This window comes from Notolepis coatsorum, assembly GCF_963971535.1.
Source record: "Notolepis coatsorum genome assembly, chromosome: 10".
NCBI classification, from domain to species: Eukaryota; Metazoa; Chordata; class Actinopteri; order Aulopiformes; family Paralepididae; genus Notolepis; species Notolepis coatsorum.
Genome location: NC_140174.1, coordinates 92,076,234 through 92,089,788, shown reverse-complemented (window position 1 = coordinate 92,089,788; position 13,555 = coordinate 92,076,234). Strand labels below are relative to the sequence as shown.

Here is a 13,555-nt window from a genome sequence, read left to right as displayed (position 1 = left end):
CCTCACCTAGCCCCTTTCGTGACTGCGATGCAAGCCAGGAGCTCGAATACGCATCGAATCAATGTTATAAGACATTGATATCAGGAGCTATCTGTAGCTACTGCTAGCCGGCTAGATAACGTTAAGACAACGCCTCAGTGAACTATTTAGTTTACAGGGACATTTCATTTAAACAGTGAGCTAACGTGAGCTAACGTTAGCTACCGAGCTAACGGAGGTATCATGCACTCAACTATTGCTGGAGCATTTGTTGATATCAGGAGCTATCAGTAGCTAGCCGGCTAGATACCGTTAGACAATGCCTCATGTATTAAATTAAAAGTGAATAGTTGACTGGGTCATTTAGTTTAAACAGTAACGTTAGCTAGGTAGCTAACGTTAGCTCACAGAGGTCCCATGCACTAGACTAGAGCAGACTATTGCCGGAGGCAACAGGAGCCTTTGTTGACATGGGTCTGGGAGGGGCAGGGGGAGGAGGAGGAGGAGGGGGAGGGGCAGTGCGCTGCAGCTCTGTATGCATGAGAGAGAAGTCAGCGAGTGAGAACTCCGCTAAGAATTGGATCATGTTTTTCGATCGGTTTTCACGATCGGCGAAAATAAAGCATTATCGGAATTCACCAATCTCATATTTATACTGAATATCGGCCGATACCGATCGCTGGCCGATCGATCGGGGCATCCCTACTCTCGCCCTTTAGATGTCGTGGCGCCATCATGTCACACACACACACACAAGCCTATTGAAAGCTTCAGTAGCATTAAGGGTGAAGAACTCATTATGACAAGATCACACAAACCAACGGGGCGAATGCGAGCACTGTGCGTTTGTGTGTGTGGATGAGACCGACCACCGTGCACGCCTAGGTACAAGCGAGTGCTCGCCGTGTCGGTGTGTGTGTGTGGATGTGCACGACCCCAGGGCTAGCAGCACCAACCTTGAGCTTGCTTGTGTGTGAGCACCATGCGTTTGTGTGTGTGTGTGTGTGTGAACGACCCCAGGGCCAGCAGCACCAACCTTGAGCCTGCTTGTGTGTGAGCACCATGCGTTTGTGTGTGTGTGTGTGTGTGTGTGTGTGTGTGTGTGTGTGTGTGTGTGTGTGTGTGAACGACCCCAGGGCCAGCAGCACCAACCTTGAGCCTGCTTGTGTGTGAGCACCGTGCCGGAGCGCTGCATGTGCGTCTTGAGGAGCTGCGTGGCCGTGATCAGGCTGGACTTCTGCGCCGGGGACAGGCCGGACGTCTTTGGCTTGGGGCTGGAGGTGGGACTGCTGCACACGCTGGACAGGTCCTGGGGACACAGCGAGGGGGGAGGCCGTCACGTGGCGAGCAGCGACCGCCGAGCATCCCTGGCGTTACTTATTAACCCGTTCACTGCCACACTACCAAATGGTTAACCCTTTCACGGTGACAATATGGAAGATTAACCCGTTCACAGCCACACAACCAAATGGTTAACCCTTTCACTGCAACAATATTGAAGGTTAACCCTTTCACTGCCACACTACCAAATGGTTAACCCTTTCACAGCGACAATATGGAAGGTCCCTTTCACTGCCACACGACAAATGATTAACCCTTTCACAACCACAGTACAGAAGGTTAACCCTTTCACCGCTACACTATACCTTTCACTGCCACACGACAAAGGGTTAACATAATAATTTTGCGTAACAAAAAACTGTATTTAGTAAAATATCCAGTGTCATCGGTAATACCGGTGTTGTCATGAGTTTATTAGTCATGGGAAATTCCACATCACTGTGGCACGAGACCGGCCCGGCCCAAGGAAAAACGGGAATGAAATTGAATGAAAGTGCCGACCCACAGACCGGAGAATCAGACCACTAAGGAGGCGAGATGATCCACGCATGTAGTGGTTTTCAATTTCTTATTGTCCTTCCACATTCTCACAGTGGACATTACACATGGCCTGAATTCTGCATGAGGCCGAGGGACATCACATTAGCCTACTTGTCACCTACATTTTACACCTACACCATACGTATACTGCACCCGTGTACTGTATACTTTACTTACCCATAGTATATATTCAGAAATATTATTGAGCATATTTATTTATTGCACCTTTGATTACACTGCTCATATGCTTATATTCAGAGTTAATTATATTGTTTACACTGCCTATATTTATATCTTTAGATATTTGAGATATTTGAAGTGCAATAGAGGTTTTTGTAAGCAGAACCGTATTCCATTTTACATTCTTTGTTGTAGCTAAAGTTAATAAAAGGAAAACAGAAACATTTCAATGTAATGCATCAATCATAAAAAAATTAATCTCAAAACAAATCTCCAGGCACTAACGCAGAATGTTGGAACGATCAGGAAATGTATTTCCGAGCAACACAAGGATGACAATAGAAAAAGGAGGTAGGAATAGGAGTACAGCTGTTTTCACCTCTGCTGTTGTTCAATATTCATATAATTTATATAGAAAAAGGTTGATAGCAACGACCCCCAGAGGACATGACACACAGTAGACTACAGATCCTTCAATGTGCAAAAATAACCTAAATGCCAAACACATCCTTAACCACCTCCGAATGAGGCCTGAGCACCTGTGTTTTTAACGCAAGTGTGAACAGGGAAATAGAGAAGGTCCCTTATATCCAGTTTATTTTACATCCATGAGAAAAAGTGACGTTTCGAGCCCAATGGTCTTCTTCAGAATCCAAGTATGCAAGTCTGAAGAAGAGCATTGTGCTAGTCGAAACATAATTTTTTTTGACTAGCACAATGCTCTTCTTCAGACTTGCATACTTGGATTCTGAAGAAGACCATTGGGCTCGAAACGTCACTTTTTCTCATGGATGTAAAATAAACTGGATATAAAGGAGCTACAGTGTGTGGGCCTTCGTCTCTTATTTCATTGGCAGTTTTCTACTGATCCAGGATCTGCCTAGATGGGAACTGGATGTGCGTGATCACTATGCAAACTCAACCTCTAAAGTGCTCAACTGCACTCTCAAGGCGAGAAAACAAATACAATGTTGTACGTCGATCGTTTGTGCAAAAGTGCAATGTTTATATTTATTATCTTTTCCTCAAACTGATCTACGCAATCTGACATGTGATTGCATTTTCAGGTGACCTACCATGTCGAAATTAGTTTCCCTAATTGAAGTTGCCTGCTGGTCACTTAATTTTTGCATGGCCAGTCACCTGCAAATGCAGTCACGTGTCAGATTGCATAGCTCCGTTTGAGGAAAAAGCCATATGCAAACAGTGCTGGGATTATAAACATTGCACTTTACAAACGATCTACTCAATATTACAACTTCGAACCATCAGTGCGACCAAGGTAGTGTAATGACAGAAGCCAACAATTACATTCATCCGACAGCGAGGAGTTTCACTGGGAGAACGTAACGTGTTGACTGGGTTCACACTATTTCCCCCAGATCCCCTCCCTGGTGAACAGTCGCGCTGACCGACCAGTAGGAGTCACTGTTTGCAATGACCAGGACACGTCTATTCGAAAGGCAACCGGTTCATACTTCCGCATTCGCGTTTTGCGCTCCGATTGGCCACTGCTGTTTCTGGTTGCACCAATCGTGTGACGGCAAGTTCTTTCGCCGGTTAAGCTTAGGCACTCTTTCGAAGTTGGTTAAGGTTAGAGTTTGTCTTAGAGCATGGCGATAGAACGCCAGCCCTGATTCCAAACTCTAACCTTAACCAACTTCGAAAGAGTCGCCTAAGCTTAACCAGTGATAAACTAGGTGTTAGGTAGTTTGCTGCTGGTCGAGGCGGAAATGGGCACGTCACGCGATTGGGCGCACATGTCACATGACCAGAAACGTCAGTGGCCAATCAGATTCGCAAAACGCATGAACCGGTTGCCTTTCGAATAGACGCGACCAGGACTCATACCCCCACCAGCTTCCCAACAGCAAACACTGCCAATTGTGTTTGTAGGGATGACTGACCAAGTCGGAGGTACCACTGACAGCTGGATTCGAGCCAGAGTCTCAGTGGTAGGCAAGTGCTTAGACCTCTATGCTACCCAGCCACCACTGGCCTATGGTACTTTCACCCAAAACTCATAACATGCGGTTGAGCAGAGCGGAGGTTGGGTATACCAGCTAACACAGTGTGAACGGGGTGTATGAGAGACTGAGCAGAGCGGAGGTTGGGTATACCAGCTAATACAGAGTGTGAACGGGGTGTATGAGAGACTGAGCAGAGCGGAGGTTGGGTATACCAGCTAATACAGAGTGTGAACGGGGTGTATGAGAGACTGAGCAGAGCAGAGGTTGGGTTTACCAGCTAATACAGAGTGTGAACGGGGTGTATGAGAGACTGAGCAGAGCGGAGGTTGGGTATACCAGCTAACACACAGTGTGAACGGGGTGTATGAGAGACTGAGCAGAGCAGAGGTTGGGTTTACCAGCTAATACAGAGTGTGAACGGGGTGTATGAGAGACTGAGCACAGCAGAGGTTGGGTATACCGGCTAATACAGAGTGTGAACTGGGTGTATGAGAGACTGACCTCAGAGCCTGAGGGGGATATGGGGAGTCTGAGAGCTGGGGAGGAGGGTCGTCCTCTCTCTATGTCGAAGGGCAGCTCCCGCCTGGACCTCTTCTTCTTCTCAGTGTCCAGGTCCCTCATCTCCCCAGAGCCGTGGCTCTCTGCCCGCGCCAGCACCCCCGACAGGAAGTCACCGATCTCATCCTACACGTCGACAGAAGAACGGGAAGAGCGGAACCTTCGTCGTGAAACCTCCAACACGTGTTGAAAATGTATCTCAAACCCTGCCCTCTTCTCTTAACACCTTGAGTGCCAACGACGAGATTTCTCGTTAGTTCATGCCAACCGTTGGGATCTCGTTTTTTTTATTTTTTATTATCGATTTCCATTCATTTTTCATCAATCTAGCCTCACGTTACCAGTGGGGATCTGTCTGAACTCGAACAGGGAAAATACCGCCCCCTATCATCTCTCCGGATGGTACTGCACCCCTTTGGATTGGATTGAATGAAACGCATGGAGAAAAAAAAGTCCTGCAACCACATTTTACTTGTCAGACAAGTAACCGGAGACGATCCAAGTAATCGCCCACCACCAGAACAGCGGAAAATCAGGCGATCAGGAATTGGAATAATCTTTTTGGAGAACATCTGATCTGAGGCAGTGTTAATTTTGTCAACTAAAATGGTGACGAAAGATCTTAGTCAACAAAGGTTTTTTTCATGACGACAAAGAGACGTGACGTCACGTTATTGAATACCATGATGTGACGCTAACGAGACTAAATAGTTTATTAAATACCGTTGACCACAACTGAGGATATAAATGTAATTTACAAAAACCAGGACGAAATTTCTCTTCATGTATGTTGATATTGTTGACTAAAACAAGACGAGACAAAATAATTATAACTTTTCTTAACACATTGAATGCCCATCACGAGAATTCTCGGATTTTTTTTTTATTTATTAGCGATCTGAATTCATATTTCATCAACCGAGTCTACCGTTGGTAATCCTGCCCCGCCAGGCGCTCGGATGTGAAAAAAGCGCCCCCTATCGTCTCCCAGATGGTAATGCACCATTTTGGATTGGACTCGATGAAAATGGATGAGAAAAAAAAAACTCCGGAATCCACATTTTACTTCTCACGCATGTAACCGGAGCCGATCAGATTCATGCTGGACCCTCAGCACAGCGTGTAATATGTGTTTTACAGTATGTAGCGGTGGATCAATAAAAGGATCGATTTTTGGAATGGCGATCAGGAATTGGAATAATCCATTTGGATACCATCTGATCTCAGGTAAGGAATCTATTTTACCAGTCTTAGGATAATCAGACTCGTTTTCACGGAGATATAAGCTTTTCCCCTATAATGTGATATGGCTGTTTTCAGCGCGCGGCACCAGCGTGCACACGTACACATATACTATCGATAATCTAGCGTTTATTTGAAAACGATTCATAAATAGGCAGAAAAATGACAACGTTCTAGAATATTACAGTACAGGGCGATTATCATGGAATCTTAAATTTTTCCGTGAAAACGAGGGCTTTTCAAAATGCTATAAAACGGAAATGAACCGATAAAAAAACAATCCGCTTCGACGATGTTGACTGGAAATGAGTCATTGATAATGCGACGGGCAGATTAGACACAGCCATAATTTAAAACATAGATTAGGCGATATTAATGCTAACATTGCAGTGGATGGTGGGCATTCAAGCACTAAATGTGCGCCCCCTGCTGGGCACTGAAAGTGTTAATGCCCTCGTCCCGAGTTGAGCAGTGTGACGGGGAGCTATGTTATTAGCATTAGCTGAAGAGCTATTTGAAAAGCTAGTTTTAGCTTAACGTTACCTTGGCTAAAGTTGGGACTATTCATAATCCAGCTGCAGACCTGCAAGCAAAGTACAGCAAGTTGGCAAAGGAGTATTCCAAGGTAAATCACTTTTTCACCAGTAACGTTACATTGTTTGTATTTCCATCTAGCTCGCGTTAGCTAGTGGCTAACCTAGCTCACGCTAATGTGGCTAACTGATCGATCCTCTCCCACACAATTAATGACATGTTGTGGACAGCCATACCGGTGACAATGTTTAGCTTTTAGTGCCAAATGATATAAGAGTCTGAGGCGGAGTCTCAAAAGAGAATGTTGAATATTTATTGTGCATTTAAAATCACAACAGAGCCTCTGCTACTACAGTAGCTAACCTAAACGGAGCCTTCTGGATAGGAGGAAGTGCGCAACAACGTATAATGTCTGTGTGGAACCAATGTGCCAACAACCTTTCCGTGGGTGAAGCATAGTTGAGCATAGAACTTTGAATGATACTAATACTAATCTATACAATCACCTGTTGAATAAATACCATTACTTTCTAGTTATTACTAAAAAACAGTACCGTACTTTTCGGACTATAAGCCGCGGCTTTTCCACCCATTTTTCTACCCTGCGGCTTATATAACGGTGCGGCTTATATGTGGACAAAACCCGAAAATCGAAATATTGCTTTTTTTTACTGCATTGAAATGTTATTTATCTGTTCCCTTATTTGCTAAACTTAATACAACTTGTAAATTTAGATTCAGATTCAGAGTTTTATTTGCCACATGGAATCATACACTCAGAGTTTCTTCACCACACAATCACAAATAACATTCCATGGACAAAAGGAGCAGGAAGAAGAATAAATCTTATAATTACCTGCCCCTTATTCCTAAACTAAAAAAAGTATTTTCTTAATGGTCGGTGTACAACCTAATTTATACAAATAATTATTTATACCATTATACAGAAACTCACAATCCACATTTAAACAAAGAAAAAATTAAATAATAATAATAATAATAAAGAATAAAAGAAAGAGAAAAAAAAGAAAAGAAAAGATCTCACTATTCAGATCACATTTGATTTTCATACCGACTAAATATTTCTTTTTTATAATTTTTTTTGAATTGATAAACACTTTTACATCCCTTAAGCTCGCTATGGAGATAATTCCACAACTTCACACCAATAACTGAAGGACACATCTGTTTAAGTGTGGTACGTGCAAACTGATGTTTAAAATTGTATTTTCTCCTACTAAACTCACTTTCTAAATGAAAAAGATTTTGTAGTTTTTCTGGCAGTGTATTATTTCTTGCCCTAAACATAATTAACATTGTTTGAAACTTAACCATGTCTTCAAGTTGAATTATTCTAGATTTAATAAATAATGTATTTGTGTTCTCGATAACTCACTTTATGTGTGATTCTTATGGCCCTCTTCTGTAGTATATAATATAATGGTTTTATATTGGTCCCATAAGTATTCCCCCATACTTCAATACAATAACTGATATAAGGTGAGATGAGTGAACAGTAGAGTGTTCTCATTGCCTCATACTCTAACACATCCTTTACTTTATTCATAACAAAAATACTCTTGGACATCTTTTTTTTAACGTGTGCTATGTGCGATTTCCATGTTAATTTATCATCCATAATCACACCAAGAAAACGAAATTCATTAACTCTCTCTATATCAACTCCATCTATTGTCAGTACTATATTTTCATCTAGTTTTCGATTGCCAAAAATCATAAATTTAGTTTTTTTCAGATTCAGTGATAGCTTATTTACATCAAACCATTTCTTTAGCTTTGTCATTTCATACACAATATATTCTGCTAGTTCCTTTAAATTATTTCCAGAGCAAAAAAAATTGGTATCATCAGCAAACAAGACAAACTGTAATAGTTTTGAAACATCACAAATATCATTAATATATAAAAGAAAGAGTTTGGGCCCCAAAACCAAACCTTGCGGTACCCCACATTCAATGAGTTAATTCTTGTTATTTGTCCGACAGTATTGTGTCCCAATGGGAGTCATTCTCTGTAGAGGTGGGAGTCATTCTCTGTAGAGGTGGGAACTTAAAGCTCAATATAAGAACGGCACCACAGAATCGAGAAAGAGCAATCAATCTGTCAATCCTTTCCGTGTCCGGGCCGGGTGAGGTTTCCTGTGTCGAGTCAAATTAAGCCGCAGGCTCCACTCCTTACATATGGTAATTAAACATTAAAAAACATGCGGCTTATAGTCCAGTGCGGCTTATATATGTACACATCATTCAATTTAGCTGCTGCGGCTTATAGTCAGGTGCGGCTTATAGTGCGAAAAGTACGGTATATATAAAACAGTAGCTGTAAAAAAGGGAAAAAAAGTTTTATAATTTATATATTTTTTTTGTACATTAACTAAAAATAGACACATGTCATCCGTTTGTCGACAAAATCTAGGCTAAAACAAAAAAGACAAAATTGAGACAAAAACTGACTAAGACGAGGTTCTATGTAGCATTGTTAGTAACTGTCTAACTGCATATATAACTGTTTCCACTAGAGGGCGCTCTAGGCGGAGCCACTCAAGACACCACCAGGTGGCGAGTATAAATAGAGATGTCTCCTCCCACTCTACCTCTTTCCCCCCAGCCTCTCAGTGAGAGGAGACCTCATGTGCTGCTGCTCATACCATGTGAATGAATAAACCACGCCGCTTAAGGCGAGACACTGCAGGTGAATAGTCAAATATACTTTTTTTGTTGATTTTGAGATTGTTATATTTTGCTTCCTAAACATGTCTTCTATGAAACTAGTGACAATAAAACGTCAATAACACACATTTAGTTGTTTATTTTACATCATTTTGCCTTATTGCATCCATAAATGGGCACATATTTAATGGGGAAGTGCCTCATTTGCATATATAAACATAAATTTCAGAAAACTTGCAATATATTTTTTCTTAGTTTATATGTACATAACAAATTGGGAAAGTTTCATAGTGATATCTATTCAAATATGTTTTGCCTATTAGGGGGTACTACACTGTACTACACTGTTTGTAGCCCGTGTGTAGTTCTGTTCAGTTCAATAACATCATTATTATTATTATTCAGTTATCAGGCATGTGTTTAGGTTGTCTATTACTAATGGTTTGATTAGGTATTGTGTTTGTAAATATCTGTTTAAAAAAAAAAGTATGGCATTTTACAATACAGAACTTTGAAGGCGTTTTCCCAAAAATTAGTTTTAAGAGTTTTTCCTCATACTCTGAGCCAGAAATCTCCACTTCAGTAGCACACACATACACCAAACCCTCCAGTTCTATTCATATCTATGTTCTGTTGGTATTTACAGAAGGGTTTGTTGATATCGCATTCATACCCTGATTTATATCACATTCTATTCCTAAAAACATGGCGAAATATGGAATTTTACCATAAAAATGGACTGAATGGAGTATTTTCTGATTTATGGAGTGATAAAAAGAGATATCCAAAATCCCCTCTGTAATAACCTTTGGCTCTAATATGTCAACAAAATGAAACTATAATTTTGAAAATGGCTTTATCCAATGTTCAGATTTCTGTCCTGGAATTGTATGCAAATTAGTGCATATTTAAGTAGATCATGCCTCATTTGCATATTTAAACATACAATTTCAGAAAACTTGTAATACAAAAAAGTCTTGTCTTAATATAAGTAATCAACTGGGGAAGTTTCATTGTGATATCTATTAGTTAATTTTTTTTACCCTATTCACCTGCAGTGTCTCCCCTTAAAGGCTAAAGATAGAAACCATGCCTCTTGACCACATTATTGTCGCTCTATAGCCGGATTCTGTCAACAAAGACTAAAATGCTCAGACATTTAGTTGACAAACTGACTAAAAGAAAAATAAATGAAGATGACTAAATATGATGAAAACGAAAAAGGAGCACTTGACACATGACTAATACTAAAACTAAAATGAAAATAGCTGCCAAAATTAACACTGATCTGAGGTAAGGAATCTATTTTACCAATCTTGGGATAATCAGAGCTATTTTCACCTATATATCAGCGTGTGCCATATGTGTGTATGTGTGTGTGCGATCAGGAAATAAGATAATCGATTTTTCAGCCCGCTTCTATAGCGTGCATAAGTACACATATACTATCGATAATCTAGCGTTTATTTGAAAACTATTCATAAATAGGCCGAAAAATGACAACGTGTTTTGTGTATTCCAGTGTATTCCAGTAAAGGGCGTTTATCACAGAATCTTAATTTTTTTCTGGAACTTTCAAAAAACGAGCGTTTTTCAAAATGGTATAAAACGGAAATGAACCGATTAAAAAACAATCCGTTTCGACAATGTTGACTGCAAACAAGACATTGATAAGCGACGGCCATATTAGACAGTCATAATTTAAGATATAGTTTATGCGTTCGCAAATATGAGAGCTCTGTCATTGAAGTGGGTGGTGGCACGCAACAGGGTTCCGGGGCACCGGAACTGTGGCACTCAAAGTGTTAATAAACTCTGCTTGAGGGAAGCAACCGTTGTGATTGGAGGGTCAAGGAAAGAGGGCGGAGCTTGGGACAGGTCAATTGCTCAAACTCCATTGACGGTTTCATATTGATACAAGAAATAAATAATATCCAATTTATCCAATACTCCACCACAATAAATACATAAATAAATAACTGAATTAATAAAATAAATAGACAAACAACAACGCTGTAAGAGCTACTATCATAAGAGTTGAACGGACCTGAATGCAGCGATCCACCATGGTCTGTGTCAGTCCCTCGGTCTTCATCTTTGTGGAGTTGATTCTGAGGAAGGCCACCATTGACGAACAATGAGAAGCAGAGGCAGAGCAGACGTTTCCAGGCAGATGAATAATAAAAGTGTCTGCACACTTTTCTAACTTTCTGTGGTGTGGTAGTGAAAGGATTAAAGAGGTCCCAAACCATCAGATCAACGCTTCCATCCACACAGATCTTTGTCCTTCCCTAGAAACAATAGGTGCTTTCGGACCAAACTAGGGATGCACCGATCCGACTTTTTCAGTCCCGATACCGATACCCATTGTTCAATTAATAAACTGTATGCCTCACTGTGTGGAAGAGACTGGGATCATTCTTTTGTGCAAGGCTTGACTTAAAAAACATTACTTTCCTAACTTAGTGAAACAAAATGAAACAAATTAACACAGATATAAATGTACTGAATTGTTATTTATAATTCAAATTAAACAACTAAAAATAATAATTAATAATAAATAAAATATCAATATCGGAGCATCCCTAGACCAAACCGTTCAGGAACTACAATCATCCTCTGTTCCTGCAGTACGAACACAACCCTAAAAAAAGGCTACTTTCACCAACACTTCCTGAATTATGAAAAAAAAAAGTCCCACCAATCCGAAAATGCCTAAAGAACATCCGCGTGGATTGAAACGTTGATCCGGTGACGACAATACACACCCTTTGGGAGGTTTTTAAGAACCATGGTGGGGAAAAAAAACTAAAAACATTTCACACCAGCCTGCAGAGTATACGACTGCAGAGTATACAACGAAGGAAAACAAATCACGACTTCTTCCTCCTCCACATTCCAAGCCACCAATAAGGACTGGCGACTAACCCAAGGTTGTCGTCGGCTCCTCCCACCACCACCATGCTGTTGTCCGCCCGCAGCCTCTCCCTGAACTCCTCCATGGCCTCCAGGCTGCACTGCAGGGCGTTCTGGCCCACCACGAACAGCACCGGGGTCTTCATGTCCAGCAGCGGATCGTCCACGTCCTGCAAGTCAGCAACGAGGATTCCACCCCATTATTACTTAAAAAAGGTGCTGTAACTGGTATTTATTTGTTAGAATAAGTGGTCTACATGTTGAAATAACAGCGACAGCCATCACTGATAAGAATATCTGGTCAGTAACATGGTGTCTCCCAGTCCCTCCACTCTGCACAGTAAACAGGAAACACACTTTATCCAATCAGGAGAGAGAGAAAAAAAGAGTCTGATAAAAATAAGAAATAAAATCGGGCTTGGCAAGATTTCTTGAAATAAGTAAAAATATTTAGGGTTCTCCCTCCTTATTGGATAAAGTGGGGGTGTATTTTCTGTTTGTGAAGGGACTGGGAGACCCACGTTACTGACCAATATCTATATCAGTGATGGCTGTCAGAATGTAAAGCTATTTAACACTTATTTCAATAAAGAAATACCACTTTAATGACCTGATGTCAAGTGCCAGTTGTCTAAGAAAACAAACAAAAAAACAGTATTATGATAACAATGGCCAAACATGTTTTAATGCCTCACCCCTCTTGGTCCACTGACCGTCGACAAGGGGAAGCCCAGGCACACCACGGCAGTCAGATACTCCATGAGAGACACCTGGAATCAGTACAATACAGTATACACTAGTGAGTGACTTATTTAAAAAAAATTGAAAAACAAAAATGTATTTTTTTATTTCTCCACGTGGTAAATACACAGGTCACAACATATTTACAGGAACGTTTTGGAGTTGTATTTGGAGTGTATTTCGTGACTGTTGGGAACTAGGCTACACTGGCACACTTACTTCCAGTGAATGACGCTAAGCTAGGCTAACAGTGCAGCTGTTCCCTAAGCCTAATGCATGCACAGAGAAGAAAAGGGTATGTACCTGCTTGTCTAACTCCAGGGTAGATGGCAAATAAGCTAATTTCCCAAAAAGTTGGGGTGCTCCTTTAACATCATCTTTCCCTACTCATCCCCTACAAGTCCTCAGCTACACTAAGATGTCTGTGATGGCGTCTTTCCTGCAAGTCCTCAGTTACACTAAGATGTCTGTGATGGCTTCTTCCCTGCAAGTCCTCAGTTACACTAAGATGTCTGTGATGGCTTCTTTCCTGCAAATCCTCAGTTACACTAAGATGTCTGTGATGGCTTCTTTCCTGCAAGTCCTCAGTTACACTAAGATGTCTGTGATGGCTTCTTTCCTGCAAGTCCTCAGCTACACTAAGATGTCTGTGATGGCGTCTTTCCTGCAAGTCCTCAGCTACACTAAGATGTCTGTGATGGCGTCTTTCCTGCAAGTCCTCAGCTACACTAAGATGTCTGTGATGGCGTCTTTCCTGCAAGTCCTCAGCTACACCAAGATGTCTGTGATGGCGTCTTTCCTGCAAGTCCTCAGTTACACTAAGATGTCTGTGATGGCTTCTTTCCTGCAAGTCCTCAGCTACAC

At 41.3% G+C, this 13,555-nt stretch overlaps 1 protein-coding gene across 6 annotated transcripts in view; it reads right to left on the bottom strand.

Annotated features, from left to right (window-relative positions):
• Positions 1 to 13,555, bottom strand: part of kansl3 (KAT8 regulatory NSL complex subunit 3) — a 63,779-nt gene that overhangs the window by 10,142 nt on the left and 40,082 nt on the right. For all 6 annotated transcript variants that reach the window (XM_084323477.1, XM_084323480.1, XM_084323479.1 and 3 more), the window contains exons 10-14: positions 12,646 to 12,720; positions 11,963 to 12,120; positions 11,082 to 11,145; positions 4,512 to 4,694; positions 1,132 to 1,288 (exon numbers count right to left, since the gene is read on the bottom strand). In XM_084323477.1, the coding sequence (XP_084179603.1) occupies positions 1,132 to 1,288; positions 4,512 to 4,694; positions 11,082 to 11,145; positions 11,963 to 12,120; positions 12,646 to 12,720 (637 nt within the window). The remainder of the gene's footprint in view (positions 1 to 1,131; positions 1,289 to 4,511; positions 4,695 to 11,081; positions 11,146 to 11,962; positions 12,121 to 12,645; positions 12,721 to 13,555) is intronic.